The sequence below is a fragment of the Oncorhynchus clarkii genome, chromosome 5 (assembly GCF_045791955.1).
Source record: "Oncorhynchus clarkii lewisi isolate Uvic-CL-2024 chromosome 5, UVic_Ocla_1.0, whole genome shotgun sequence".
NCBI classification, from domain to species: Eukaryota; Metazoa; Chordata; class Actinopteri; order Salmoniformes; family Salmonidae; genus Oncorhynchus; species Oncorhynchus clarkii.
In genome coordinates this window covers 88,949,177-88,964,515 of record NC_092151.1, presented here as the reverse complement: position 1 = coordinate 88,964,515, position 15,339 = coordinate 88,949,177, and the positions used below count along the sequence as shown (strand labels likewise).

Genomic DNA, 15,339 nt, shown 5'->3' with positions numbered 1-15,339 from the left:
AGCTTGTTTGGAGGTTAGATAGCACAGTGTCCAATGACGGGCCGAAAGTATATAGAATGGTGTCGTCTGCGTAGAGGTGGATCAGGGAATCGCCCGCAGCAAGAGCAACATCATTGATGTATACAGAGAAAAGAGTCGGCCCGAGAATTGAACCCTGTGGCACCCCCATAGAGACTGCCAGAGGACCGGACAGCATGCCATCCGATTTGACACACTGAACTCTGTCTGCAAAGTAATTGGTGAACCAGGCAAGGCAGTCATCCGAAAAACCGAGGCTACTGAGTCTGCCGATAAGAATATGGTGATTGACAGAGTCGAAAGCCTTGGCAAGGTCGATGAAGACGGCTGCACAGTACTGTCTTTTATCGATGGCGGTTATGATATCGTTTAGTACCTTGAGTGTGGCTGAGGTGCACCCGTGACCGGCTCGGAAACCAGATTGCACAGCGGAGAAGGTACAGTGGGATTCGAGATGGTCAGTGACCTGTTTGTTGACTTGGCTTTCGAAGACCTTAGATAGGCAGGGCAGGATGGATATAGGTCTGTAACAGTTTGGGTCCAGGGTGTCTCCCCCTTTGAAGAGGGGGATGACTGCGGCAGCTTTCCAATCCTTGGGGATCTCAGACGATATGAAAGAGAGGTTGAACAGGCTGGTAATAGGGGTTGCGACAATGGTGGCGGATAGTTTCAGAAATAGAGGGTCCAGATTGTCAAGCCCAGCTGATTTGTACGGGTCCAGGTTTTGCTATAATTGTATTATCCTGTGTTACTGTCAAACCTTTTGGTTTTCAGGAGATCCAGGGCCAGAAATATGGGCAAGAAGTGTATTCATTTTAAAAGGCAATTACTTTTTGTAGATTAAAGATTTGTAAAATAGTGGGACAGTCTGCAGCCTTTTGGTAAAATGGCTGACACGCCCCCCGGGGGCCAAAGCTGTGGGGGTTCCATATCGAAATCTTTTCAGGGTACCTACATTTAATTCTGTGTCACATTTGGTGTGTTCATCTCAAAATAGGTCAACTGTAATTGTATTACTGTCTGTGGCCATTTCAAAAGATGACCACCACGCCCCTGGGATGTCCAGAAACCTACCTCTGTTCCAAATTGCACCTCTCTTCTGAATTGGAAGATAATGGTAGGGCAACCGTTGGGGGCCATTTTAAAAAATGGCTGCCACACCCCTCCCCCCCTAGGATCCAAATCTGGAGTGGCTCTATATCTGAATCTTTTCAGGTGGGTAGGTAGCCTAGCGGTTAAGAGCGTTGGGCCAGTAACCAAAGGTTGATGGTTTGAATCCCAGAACAGACTATGTGAAAAATCTGTTGATGTGCTCTTGAGCAAAACACTCAACACTAACTGCTCTGGATCAGAGTTTCTACTAAAATGTCAAGATTTGACAGGAATCTATCTCTGTGCATAATGTAGCGCTTTTATCACAAAATGCATGATGGTTCCAGATTTTTCAGCTTAAAAGCTTGATGAGAAGATTCAGGGCCATGCACAGAGGTTTTTGGGTACATGTGCTCAAACCAAACATGGCACCTCAAAAATAACATTTCCTGCGACTGTGGTCACAGACTTGTTGAGAAAGTTTTACTAACAAAGGGGAAAGCAGCACAATCTTAACAATTCGAGGAGTAAAGTATTTTACGAAACTATTTTGAAACGGAATCAATTCTGCACTCATTAACAATAACCAACACAATTCCAGTCAAAATAGATGTAAGATGTACTGTACTATATCGAACCTAACTCCAAATGTTGCCTGTCATTACAACCATAAAGGTATTTTCAAAACGCAAGATACAGAAATAAACTGCATTTTACACCTGCATTTGGAGCAGAAAGTCATTCATGTTAGCAGCCAATAACAAGTAGGTATACATTATGTCACAACCCTGGAGTCCAGAGCAAGCTAAATCATACACCCATACGGCCTGCTTGTAGCAGAGGTTTCAGGATCGGATGGAAAGCATGTTCTGTCTGCACCATCACGTTGGAGGGTGTTTTCTATGGTGTTTATTCTATACAAGAGCAAGGTAATGTTGATTATGAAGTATTTACTTCAGTATCACTCTGTAGCGTACATACAGTTCCATTCAGTGCATAGTAAGTAATGTCTAACTTGGCTCACTAGTACTAGATAGAATCACACTCAGAAACACATGACAGCAGCACCATCTATTGGCTTGGCGACATCTAGTAACATCTTCCTTTAGCCCACAAATGAAGATAACTCCTATTCGACTCATTGAACAGGAGTACTGGGGTTAGACCTGTGCCAGTGAAAACATGACCCTGGTAAGAAAAACACAGAACTAACTGTGTCTCATTCAAGAACCTTCAGAAGCATCAACTTTAAAGTCAACAAGCAGACTACCCTCTTCCATCAGGCAGTGGGACTGCTTCCATATCAGCCACCTGCTGGGTTGGCGGGTTCGTTCCATGGTCTTCAATCATCCTCATCCGTGTTTGTTTGGTGGTCGATCGGGGGGGGGGGGGGGGGTGTTGTTGTTCACCACCTGCTGGGTTGGCGGGTTCGTTCCATGGTCTTCAGTCATCCTCATCCTGTTTGTTTGGTGGTCGATCGGGGGGGGGGGGGTTGTTGTTCACCACCTGCTGGGTTGGCGGGTTCGTTCCATGGTCTTCAGTCATCCTCATCCGTGTTTGTTTGGTGGTCGATCGGGGGGGGGGGGGGGGGGGGTTGTTGTTCAGTCCGTCGGTTTCTGTTTCTGCTGTATTTTTCTACCATTCGCTAGTACTTCATATGACCGGTCACTGAGTTGATCAGTGCATATTATGCCCGGCGTCCAAGTGCTGACTGAGTTGATCAGTGCATATTATGCCCGGAGTCCATGTGCTGACTGAGTTGATCAGTGCATATTATGCCCGGTCGTCCATGTGCTGACTGAGTTGATTAGTGCATATTATGCCCGGAGTCCATGTGCTGACTGAGTTGATCAGTGCATATTATGCCCGGCGTCCAAGTGCTGACTGAGTTGTTGGAGTGGAGAGTAACTCTTACTGTTTGTCCTTGGAGGATTTGGGGCATGTCACAGGCATGTGGTGTTTTGCTGTCAGCCCTTGGGCTTGTTTTCTCAGAATTACATTTTGCACCACTTGGGGTTTGAGCAGTTCTGTTCATGGTGGGTAAGATCGTGTGTGTGTTCGTCTGGACATGAGTCGCTGTACCGGAGAACTGTTAAGTTCCTCTGTTGGAACTATTCCTCCATGCCAACACTGCTTTCTAGGGGTCGTCACCATCCTATCGCAGCCTTTTTTTAAGAGCGTTTTGGACATTTTCACTGCTGATTTCACTTTGCCATTGCCTTGGCTGTGAAACGGTGATGATGTCACAGGTTTAAAGTCATCAGCACAGTTTTGAAAGTCCATTCCGGAGAGGAAGGGGGGGGAGGAATTATCAGAAACAACAGTGTGGGTAACGCCATGTCTGCTGAACTGCTTTTATCAGAATTCAATGATGGTGTCTGATGTGGTGTCAGTCAGTCCGTCGAGCTCCCAGTAGTCAGAGTAATAATCGAACATGATGAAGTAGTTGCTTTTATTGACTGTGGACTGTGAGTCCATCCCGATCTTTTTTAATTTTTTATTTCACCTTTATCTTGATCTTGGGCCATGGGAGGGGAGGGATTTGGTGGGGGATGAGTGTCTCCTTGTGTTGTCTCTTCTGGATGGAGTTGCAGGTTGCACATTTGCTGATAAAGATCTTTATGCCCTCCGTAATCCTTGGCCAGAAAACAGCATCACGTGCCTTTCTGAGACAAGCCTCTATATCTGAGTGGCCAAAGTGTATTTTTTTATAGAAAGTCAGTGTGTAACATGTCACGTTTGAAGACGCTGTTTCCTTTAAATATCAGTACATTTTCTGTGGTGAGCTCCTCTTTGTACATCCAGAAATCTTTCAGTGTGTGACTCACAGCCTGTTTGGTTCCAGGCCAACCGTTTTTGAATTGTGCGTACAGAGCCTGAAACAGTGGGTCCTGGGAACATTGTGCTTTGATTGACTCCATTGTCTTAGTTGAAATGTTGACATGATAAGTGGCGTCCACCATCGTTACGCGCACCTGCGCCTCATGACAATCACCTGGACTCCATGACCTTCCTGATTACCTCCCCTATATCTGTCACTCCCCTTGGTTATTTCCTCAGGCATTATTGACTGCTTTTTTGTGTTTCTTGTTAAGTACTATGTTCTATTTATTATTACATTATCACTCCTGGTATTGCTGCCTCACTCCCAGCGTACATGTTACAAAGATAGTTTCTGTGTATTGTGATGAACTCTCTGCCATGCAGAATCTGGTCAAACTTGTCACATGCAAAACAACGGAGAGAAATTCTTTCTCAATCTGTGCATATCTTTATTCTGTCAATGTTCTGGAGTCAATGTTCTGGAGGCAAAGGCAACAGGTTGTTCTTTCTGTAGAAGGGCTGCGCCCAAACCTGTCTCACTGGCATCACACTGCGGTGTGACTTCATCATTCAGGTCGTAGTATTTGAGCATTGGGTGTTGTGTGACTAACTGTTTGATAGTCTCAACTGACGTCGGTCGATGTACCCATGTTCTGAATGGCTGTTATTTTCTCTGGGTCAGGGCGAGGGCCCTCTGTGGTTTCTTTTTGTTCAGCTTCAGGTTGACATCTCTTGCTCTCTGCAGGAGAGTTGTAATGTTTCTGGGATGTGCAGAGCACATTCTAGGTGAAGCTGGTTGAGAGAATGCCAAGAGTGTGCAAAACTGTCATCAAGGCAAAGGGTGGCTACTTTGAAAATATAAAATACATTTAATTTGTTTACTACATGATTCCGTATGTGAAGCTTTCCCTCGTCCTCCATTTGGCAAATCTGATCATAATTCAATCCTCCTGATTCCTGCTTACAAGCAAAAAGTTAAAGCAGGAAGAACTCGTGACAAGATCAATAAAAAAGTGGTCAGATGAAGCAGATGCTAAGCTACACGACTGTTTTGCAGCACAGACTGGAATATGTTCCGGGATTCCTCCAATGGATTTATGGCTGATGTAAGATGAAATGTTACTTTATTTGGCACTTAATAGGGTCATTTGTTTTACGTGAACTTGTTTTTTATGAAGTTAAACATGTGCATTTTATGACTAAATGTAAAAATGAAGTGAAATCAACGTTTTTTTCTTCTTTTCTAGAGCTGGCACTTTCAAGGACCGGAAGCTTATAAGAAATCCCTATGTGCCCTCCGACGAACCATCAAACAGGCAAAGCGTCAATACAGCACTAAGATCGAGTCTTACTACACCGGCTCTGACACTCGTCGGATGTGGCAGGGCCTATTAACCATTAAAGACTACAAAGGGAAGCACAGCTGAGAGCTGCCCAGTGACACAAGCCTACCGGATGAGCTAAACTACTTCTATGCTCGCTTCGAGACAAAAAAACATGGAAAACAGGCATGAGAGCACCAGCTGTACCGGAAGACTGTGTGATCACGCTCTCCACAGCCGATGTGTGTAAGACCTTTAGACAGGTCAACATTCACAAGGCCGCAGGGCCAGACGGATTACCAGGACGTGTACTGCGAGCATGCAATGACCAACTAGCAAGTGTGTTCACTGACATTTTCAACCTCTCCCTGTCCGAGTCTGTAATACCAACATGTTTTAAGCAGAACACCATAGTGCCTGTGCCCAAGAACACTACGGGAAACTGCCTAAATGACTACCAACCCGTAGCACTCACATCTGTAGCCATGAAGTGCTTTGAAATGCTGGTCATGGCTCACATCAACACCATCATCACAGAAACCCTAGACCCACTCCAATTTGCATACCACCCCAAAAGATCCACAGATGATGCAGTCTCTATTGCACTCCACCCTTGCCCTTTCCCACCTGGACAAAAGGATCACCTATGTGAGAATGCTATTCATTGACTACAGCTCAGCGTTCAACACCATAGTGCCCTCAAAACTCATCAATAAGCAAAAGACATCCGCAACGCTAATCCTCAACACAGGTGCCCCTCAGGGGTGCGTGCTCAGTCACCTCCTTTACTCCCTGTTCACACATGACTGCACGGCCAGGCACGACTCCAACACCATCATTATGTTTGCACCGACAACAATGAGACAGCCTATAGGGAGGAGGTCAGAGACCTGGCCGTGTCGTGCCAGGACAACAACGTCTCCCTCAACGTGATCAAGACAAAGGAGATGATTGTGGACTACAGGAAAAAGAGGACCGAGCACGCCCCCATTCTCATCAACGGGGCTACAGTGGCGCAGGTTGAGAGCTTCAAGTTCCTTGGTGTCCACATCACCAACAAATTAACATGGTCCAAGCACACCATGACAGTCGTGAAGCGGGTACGACAAAACCTATTCCCCCTCAGGAGACTGAAAAGATTTGGCATGGGTTCTCAGATCCTCAAAAGGTTCTAAAGTTGCACCATCAAGAGCATCCTGACTGTTTGCATCACTGTCTGGTTTGGTAACTGCTCGGCCTCTGACCGCAGGGCACTACAGAGGGTTGTGCAAACAGCCGAGTACATCACTGGGGCCAAGCTTCCTGCCATCCAGGACCTCTATACCAGCCGGTGTCAGAGGAAGGCCCTAAAAATTGTCAACGACTCCAGCCACCCTAGTCATAGACTGTTCTCTCTGCTACCATATGGCAAGCGGTACCGGAGTGCCAAGTCTAGGTCCAAGAGGCTTCTCAACAGCTTCTACCCCAAGCCATAAGACTCCTGAACATCTAGTCAAAAGTCTACCCAGACTATTCGCATTGCCCCCCTCCCCTCTCCACATCACTGCCACTCTCTGGTTTCATCTATGCATAGTCACTTTAATTAACTCTACCTACATGTACATACTACCTCAACTAACCGGTGCCCCCGCACATTGATTCTGTACCGGTACCCCCCTGTATATATTGTTATCTTGCTGCTCTTTAATTTCTTGTTACTTTTATCTCTTATTCTTATCCATAATCTTTTAACTACTCTGTCGGTTAGGGGCTCGTAACTAAGTATTTCACTGTAAGCTCTCAAACTGTGGTGTTCGGCGCATGTGACTAATAACATTTGATATTTCATAGTTTTGATGTCTCCACTATTATTCTACAATGTAGAAAATAGTGAAACATAAAGTAAAGCCCTGGAATGAGTAGGCGTGTGGGTTTTAGAACAGCCTACCTGCCCGCTCGAAGGCGTTCGCATGGTCCTAAAGCACACCGTTCTTTCTGAACGTAATTTATGATTTATTTCATCCATTCTGAACGTTAATGTATAATTTATGCTTAATTTCAACGATTTAAAAAAATGATGGTCTTCTACACTAATGTAAATAAATGTATGTACTGTATATTGTAAGAACTACACATTTTTAAACCTTATATCACATTATCTGTAAAATAGTAAATTAGTAAAATAGTTCATTTTCTAAGTGATTCATCTACTCCATACTTTCAGGTCCTGCAGACTTCCAAACCAAAAACCATTGGCTATAACAGAGTAGGCTTAAGTTAACTGGTACACCATTTGGCGGTCCCTATGGCAGTATCCTTTGAAGAACCCTTTTGGGATCCATGTCGAACCCTTTCGGGTTCTATGTAGAACTCTTTCCACAGAGGGTTCTACATGGAACCCAAAAGCATTTTACCTGGACCTAGAGCCCTTTTCCTAGAAGTGTAGCCTAGGTTACTGATACAGTCAAGTAGCCTTCCTTTTATCCTGTTGAAACTAGGGGGCACTATTTTCATTTTTGGAAAAATAACGTTCCCAAAGTAAACAGGCTATTTTGTCAGGACAAGATGCTAGAATATGCATATAATTGACAGCTTAGGATAGAAAACACTCTACCGTTTCCAAAACTGTAGAAATATTGTCTGTGAGTATAACAGAACTGATATCGCAGGCGAAAGCCTGAGAAAAATCCAATCAGGAAGGGACTCTTATTTAGAAAGCTCTGCATTCCTATGCGTCCCTATTGAGCAGTGAATGAGATATCAACCAGATTCCCTTTTCTATGACTTCTCTAATGTGTCTAGTGTCACAATACATAGTTTCAGGCTTTTATTTTGAAAAATGAGCCTGAAAGTCAACATTGCGTAAGTGGTCAGCTGGAGGCTCTCAGAGTGTTTTGTGCGTAAAAGACAAATGCGGCCATTGTTTCTCTCTTTCCTACTAGGAACTATAGGAAAGAGACTATACAACCTGTCCCGGTTGATATATTATCGAATAGATTTTTGAGAAACACCTTGAGGATTGATTATAAACAACGTTTGCCATGTTTCTGTCAATATTATGGAGCTAATTTGGAATATTTTTTTGCGTTGTCGTGACCGCAATTTCCGGTCGAATTCTCAGCCAAACGTGAAGAACTAACGGAGTTATTTCGGCTACAAAAATACTATTTTTGGAAAAAAGGAACATTTGCTATCTAACGGGGAGTCTCGTGAGTGAAAACATCCGAAGCTCATCAAAGGTAAACAATTTAATTTGATTGCTTTTCTGATTTTCGTGTCTAGGTTGCCTGCTGCTAGCTAGGCATAATGCTATGCTAGGCTTTCGATAAACTTACACAAATGCTTGTCTTGTTTTGGCTGTAAAGCATGATTAAGAAAAGGCTAAGCTGTGTTTCAATATATTTCACTTGTGATTTCATGAATATGAATATTTTCTAGTAATATTTTTTGTCCGTTGCGTTAAGCTAATTAGTGTCAGTTGATGACAATTCTCCCGGATCCGGGATGGGTCGTTCCAAGAGGAGTGAAAATGATCAACTTTCACAGGATGAGAGAAAGAAAAAGGACAAGATGTCAAGCAGAGGTAACTGATATTTTTACATCGTCTCCAGACACACACGTTTTATTGAGCCAAGTCATGTATCCAAGTGTCCACTGTGATTTAACATGTACATTATGGCCATGGTCTCTCTTGTGAACAGATTAAGCCTCAGCCAGAGAACTTGTTTGAACCAGAGGCTGGAACACCTGGCAGGCCAGAAGAGGACCATCTGCAAGCTGAAGGCTGGATTTGCTGCCAAGTCTCAGCGGCTGATGCGGCCCCCTACTGAGAAAGAGAAGCTGGCTGACAGCAAGGACAGCCAGAAGCTACTCTTGAAAACTGTGGCAGCTCAGAACAATATCAAACATTTTAAGGCTGAAGTAGTAACTGTGGTCTGGAAGTCCCGAGTGGCGTAGTGGTCTAAGGCACTGCATCTCAGTGCTAGAGGCGTCACTACAGACACCCTGGTTGGAATCCAAGCTGTATCCCAACCGGCTGTGATCGGGAGTCCCATAGGGCGGAACACAATTGGCCCAGCGTCGTCTGGGTTTGGCTGGTGTAGGCTGTCATTGTAAATAAGAATTTGTTCTTTTAACTGACTTGCCTAGTTAAATACAGGCTTAAAAAAATCCATCACTGTTCAATGGACCACAAGGAAGGTAAATCAGTCATATGTGTGTAAAGTATCTAGAACAGTGTGGTAGAAAGTTGTTGCACCTTAAAACAGTCCAGCAGTATTTGGGTGCGCAGTAGGACAGAGATATAGTGTATTTTGGTGAGCAGTAGGACAGAGATATAGTGTGTTTTGGTGCGCAGTAGGACAGAGATATAGTGTATTTTGGTGAGCCGTAGGACAGAGATATAGTGTACTTTGGTGAGCAATAGGACAGAGATATAGTGTATTTTGTTGAGCAGTAGGACAGAGATATAGTGTATTTTGTTGAGCAGTAGGACAGATATATAGTGTATTCTGGTGAGCAGTAGGACAGAGATATTGTGTATTTTGGTGAGCAGTAGGACAGAGATATTGTGTATTTTGGTGAGCAGTAGGACAGAGATATAGTGTATTTTGGTGAGCAGTAGGACAGAGATGTAGTATTTCTGTTCTTAAATAAAAAGAAAAACATATCCCAATGCCCAGGGCTGACACTGCCCTGTGTAGGGTGCCGTCTTTCGGATTGGACGTTAAAGGGGTGTCCTGACTCTCTGAGGTCATTAAAGATCCCATGGCACTTATCGAAAGAGTAGGGTTGGTGTCCTGGCTAAATTCCCAATCTGGCCCTCAAACCATCATGGTCACCTAATAATCCCCAGTTTACAATTGGCTCATTCATCCCCCTCCTCTCCCCTGTAACTATTCCCCAGGTCATTGCTGTAAATCAGAACTTGTTCTCGGTCAACTTACCTGGTAAAAAATAATGGAAAAATAAAAAAAGTCCTTTATAACTCAATTTGATATCCTGGATTTATGGTAGTGGGTAAAGATGCTGCTCAATGAGGGATCAATACTAACATTATACACATCTGCTTCATGTGGTGTTGCTGCTTCAGGACCTTTGTGAAGAGGACTCAGCCAGGAGGAGGACTCATGCACAGTCTACCTCCTCCATCCTTGAGGACCAGCAGGAAGAGTTATCTTTCTGTGTTGTCAGCTGCCCAGCAAAGGGTTACCTGTCATAAGCATCTGGCTCCAAGGAGCATTCCTCTGAGACGAGGTGCCATACCCCCAAAGTATTTAATGCAATTCCATATTGCATTCTGTCTCTGCTGTTTATTCAGTTAATCCAGTACTCGATTGAACTACTATTGAGTGAACTGGTCACAGTAATTCTGCTGTTCTTTGGGTGAGTTAATATGAGGATGGCTACACTTAAACAAATATATTGTGTTACAGGTGCCTGTGTGCCCTGAGGTCCTCAGTAATGATAGGAGGGATTCAGAGCTGGTCTCACTATAGTAAGCTATAGTAAGTGCGAGGGCAGCCAAAGCTTCTCTTCAGGCTTCGCTAGCTGAGGAGCAGTGGAAGCAACGTCAAGCTCTAGCTGGCAGCCAATAAAATGGCCTCAGCTTTCGAGGCAGAGAAGACTCACAGTTCCAACATGCACAACATCCTACTGGCATTGAAGGGCTTGCAGGAGCAGAACACAGCGAAGGAAGCTTCCCTGGATTCCCTGCTCCTTAAAGCCGACCAACAGGACTCTGAGCTGTTGGAGGAGGAGAGCCAGCACTTCCAGTCTGCCCTTCAGGCTTCCCTTCCCTGAGTGTGCTATTCTGGCCGCGGAGAGGCACACCAGCGTTAAAGAGCTGCAGAAGCTGAAGCTGTGGATAGACAGAAAGCACGAAGCGCCCGGCTGGAAGCGAGCCTCCAGAGAGAGAGAGCCTCCAGAGATAGAGAGAATCCAGAGAGAATCCAGAGAGACTCCAGAGAGACAATCAACAGCTCCATGAGCACACTCTGGCCTTGGAGAAGAGCAAGTTCTCAGTTCCTCCCTCCAGGCTGAACGCAGCTGCTATGAGAGTCTGACTATGGAGAGCCAGACCACAGTCATAGAGCTACAGGAGTTAAAGGCCAAACACTGGGCACTGGAGAACGAACACCAATAACTCTTCTCTGAGTTCCACACCTTGTCAGCCGAACACCAGGAGCTGATTCCAGAGATCCAAGACCTACAGATCAAGCTCCAGGATACAGCTGGTGAGTTCAAGACCATTGATAGGGAACAAAACGTCATCCTATCTCAGCTTCAGGTCTCACTGAAGGATAAATGCTCCAGCTTGAAGTTTCAGCTTCAAGCGAACCAACTCAAATCCCAGAGGAGCAGACCAGGAACACAAAGCTCCAGAATGACCTTGATTCTCCCCTCACTGAACAGCTGGAGACCAGAGCTGTCTGCTCAGAGCTGGAGCAGGCTGTGGCCAAGAAACTGGCTGAGTCAGAAAAACTACCAGACCGGTTGAGGGACTTTAATTAACACAGGTATGAGTGTTGACAAGGACAAGGCTGGAGATCATCACTCTGTCATGCTGATTGAGTTCGAATAACAGACTGTAAGCTTCAAAAAGAGGGTGGTACTTGGAATCATTGTTCTTCCTCTGTCAACCTTGGAGGTTTCCTGCAAGGAAACATGTGCTGTCATCATTGCTTTGCACAAAAAGGGCTTCACGGGCAAGGATATTGCTGCCAGTAAGATTGCACCGAAATCAACCATTTATCGGATCATCAAGAACTTAAAGGAGAGCGGTTCAATTGTTGTGAAGAAGGCTTCAGGGCGCCCAAGAAAGTCCAGCAAGCGCCAGGACCGTCTCTTAAAGTTGATTCAGCTGCGGGATTGTGGCACCCCCAGTACAGAGCTTGCTCAGGAATGGCAGCAGGCAGTTGTGGGTCCATCTGCACGCACAGTGAGGCAAAGACTTTTGGAGGATGGCCTGGTGTCAAGAAGGGCAGCAAAGAAGCCACTTCTCTCCAGGAAAAACATCAGGGACAGACTGATATTCTGCAAAAGGTACAGAGATTGGACTGCTGAGGACTGGGGTAAAGTCATTTTCTCTGATGAATCCCCTTTCCAATTGTTTGGGGCATCAGGAAAAAAGCTTGTCCGGAGAAGACAAGGTGAGCGCTACCATCAGTCCAGTGTCATGCCAACAGTAAAGCACCCTGAGACCATTCATGTGTGGTGTTGCTTCTCATCCAAGGGAATGGGCTCACTCACAATTTTGCCTAAGAACACAACCATGAATTAAGAATGGTACCAACACATCCTCCGAGAGCAACTTCGCCCAACCATCCAGGAACAGTTTGGTGACCAACAATGCCTTTTCCAGCATGATGGAGCACTTTGCCATAAAGTGATAACTAAGTGGCTCGGGGAACAAAACATCAATATTTTGGGTCCATGGCCAGGAAACTCCCCAGACCTTAATCCCATTGAGAACTTGTGGTCAATCCTCAAGAGGCGGGTGGACAAACAAAAACCCACAAATTCTGACAAACTCCAAGCATTGATTATGCAAGAATAGGCTGCCATCAGTCAGGATGTGGCCCAGAAGTTAATTGACAGCATGCCAGGGCGGATTGCAGAGGTCTTGAAAAAGAAGGGTCAACACTGCAAATATTGACTCTTTGTCTCAACTTCATGTAATTGTCAATAAAAGCAAACAACACTTATAAAATGCTTGTAATTATACTTCAGTATTCCATAGTAACATCTGACAAAAATATCTATAGACACTGAAGCAGAAAACTTTGTGGAAATAAATATTTGTGTCATTCTCAAAACTTTTGGCCACGACTGTACACAGCTACCTCTTCAAATACAATCTGAAGGTAATCTGAAGCCTACTGTAGCATTTGGAGACTTCCTGTCAGACAGGAACTGACTAAATACTCACTTGGACGTCTTGCGCTGCAGGTTGTAGATCTTGTAGAGAAAGATGAGGAGAGCCAGAGACGTCAGGATGATGAGGAACACAAGGAACCCAGTCACAGCTTTGTCATTGTCTGAAAACAGATGTGAAGAGTGGTAAAGGGACATTTACTCAACAATGTAATAGCAACACTGAATGCTGTTTAGCCTACCATGAATGGAGGGAGGAGGAGGGATAAATGGCTACTTGTTCATACAGTTCATCAAAGTCATATTATTTTGTTAATTGGAGTCAGAGAAAGGTAATATTCATACAAAGTGTATCATTTTAATCAGTCTGACTTGAGTATATTTATTGCAGGCTTCTGCATAAGATTCTTTGGACACTGTGTTAACAACCCTCCAGGCAAGCTTCAATGCCATACAACTCTCCTTCCGTGGCCTCCAATTGCTCTTAAACACAAGTAAAACTAAATGCATGCTCTTCAACCGATCGCTGCCTGCACCTGCCCGCCTGTCCAACATCACTACTCTGGACGGCTCTGACTTAGAATACGTGGACAACTACAAATACCTAGGTGTCTGGTTAGACTGTAAACTCTCCTTCCAGACCCACATCAAACATCTCCAATCCAAAGTTAAATCTAGAATTGGCCTATTTTGCAACAAAGCATCCTTCACTCATGCTGCCAAACATACCCTTGTAAAACTGACCATCCTACCAATCCTCGACTTCGGCGATGTCATTTCCAAAATAGCCTCCAATACCCTACTCAACAAATTGGATGCAGTCTATCACAGTGCAATCCGTTTTGTCTCCAAAGCCCCAATACTACCCACCATTGCGAACCTGTACGCTCTTGTTGGCTGGCCCTCGCTTCATACTCGTCGCCAAACCCACTGGCTCCATGTCATCTACAAGACCCTGCTAGGTAAAGTCCCCCCTTATCTCAGCTCGCTGGTCACCATAACATCACCCACCTGTAGCACGCGCTCCAGCAGCTATATCTCTCTGGTCACCCCCAAAACCAATTATTTCTTTAGCCGCCTCTCCTTCCAGTTCTCTGCTGCCAATGACTGGAACAAACTACAAAAATCCCTGAAACTGGAAACACTTATCTCCCTCACTAGCTTTGCTTTAAGCACCAACTGTCAGAGCAGCTCACAGATTACTGCACCTGTACATAGCCCACCTATAATTTAGCCCAAACAACTACCTCTTTCCCTACTGTATTTATTTTAATTATTTATTTATCTCACCTCATTTGCTCACATCGTATATAGACTTGTTTATACTGTATTATTGACTGTATGTTTGTTTTACTCCATGTGTAACTCTGTGTCGTTGTATGTGTCAAACTGCTTTGCTTTCTCTTGGCCAGGTCGCAATTGTAAATGAGAACTTGTTCTCAACTTGCCTACCTGGTTAAATAAAGGTGAAATAAAATAAAACAAAAAAATTCTGTACATGTAAAACTACTTACAGCGAGTAGTAATGTGTGTTCCTATTGGTTTACTCTTGTATTTCCCATTGAATGCAACGATCTGAAAAAAGAAGACATTCATGTACGATCCTTCCATCACAATAGTTCCTGGTCCCAACAAACCCACTGGGTTAACAGGAACGCACAATAATCGAGCCAATACTCTCGTTAATGATCATCCTGACTATGTGAACACATTACCTGAGAGACATACTGGTGAAACACCATTTCTACATCTTCTGTTTAACTCATCTACATACAGTACATAGAGCATTTCATTCAGCAGTATCTAATGCCACGATATATTACAGCAGAGTCAATACATTAGGTTTTACTGTATGAATGTTGAATAACGTACCTGAACTGTGTAGTCTGTTAAATAGCTGAGGTCCGCAAATGTAAAATTGCATTTTTTATGTTTTTGTTGTTTTGTCTCAGACCCAGTGATCGTTGCAATGTACAACTTCTCTTTTCCCTTCCACTGAACTGGCTTTAATTCCTCACATGTAATGGTAAAAGCATTGTTCTGAGTATAAGTCAAACTCGGTTTTTTCCCCACCTCATCAGGTACTGTCAAACACAAACATAGGCAACAGATTACATTATGGTCATCCTGTTCACAGATCCCAACAGATGTGAAGCAGTTATTTCATATAGGCCTGTTGTGAACTGCATTCTTCCACTTCATATTCTATGATCATTTACTACAGTTCAGA

The 15,339-nt window shown here is 44.3% G+C and overlaps 1 protein-coding gene across 1 annotated transcript in view; it reads right to left on the bottom strand.

The window, feature by feature from the left end:
* The window catches only part of LOC139409788 (receptor-type tyrosine-protein phosphatase C-like), a 41,186-nt gene that overhangs the window by 21,386 nt on the left and 4,461 nt on the right, over positions 1-15,339 (bottom strand). The window contains exons 9-11 of the mRNA XM_071155166.1: positions 14,982-15,193; positions 14,624-14,684; positions 13,165-13,273 (exon numbers count right to left, since the gene is read on the bottom strand). Coding sequence (XP_071011267.1) covers positions 13,165-13,273; positions 14,624-14,684; positions 14,982-15,193 — 382 coding nt within the window. The remainder of the gene's footprint in view (positions 1-13,164; positions 13,274-14,623; positions 14,685-14,981; positions 15,194-15,339) is intronic.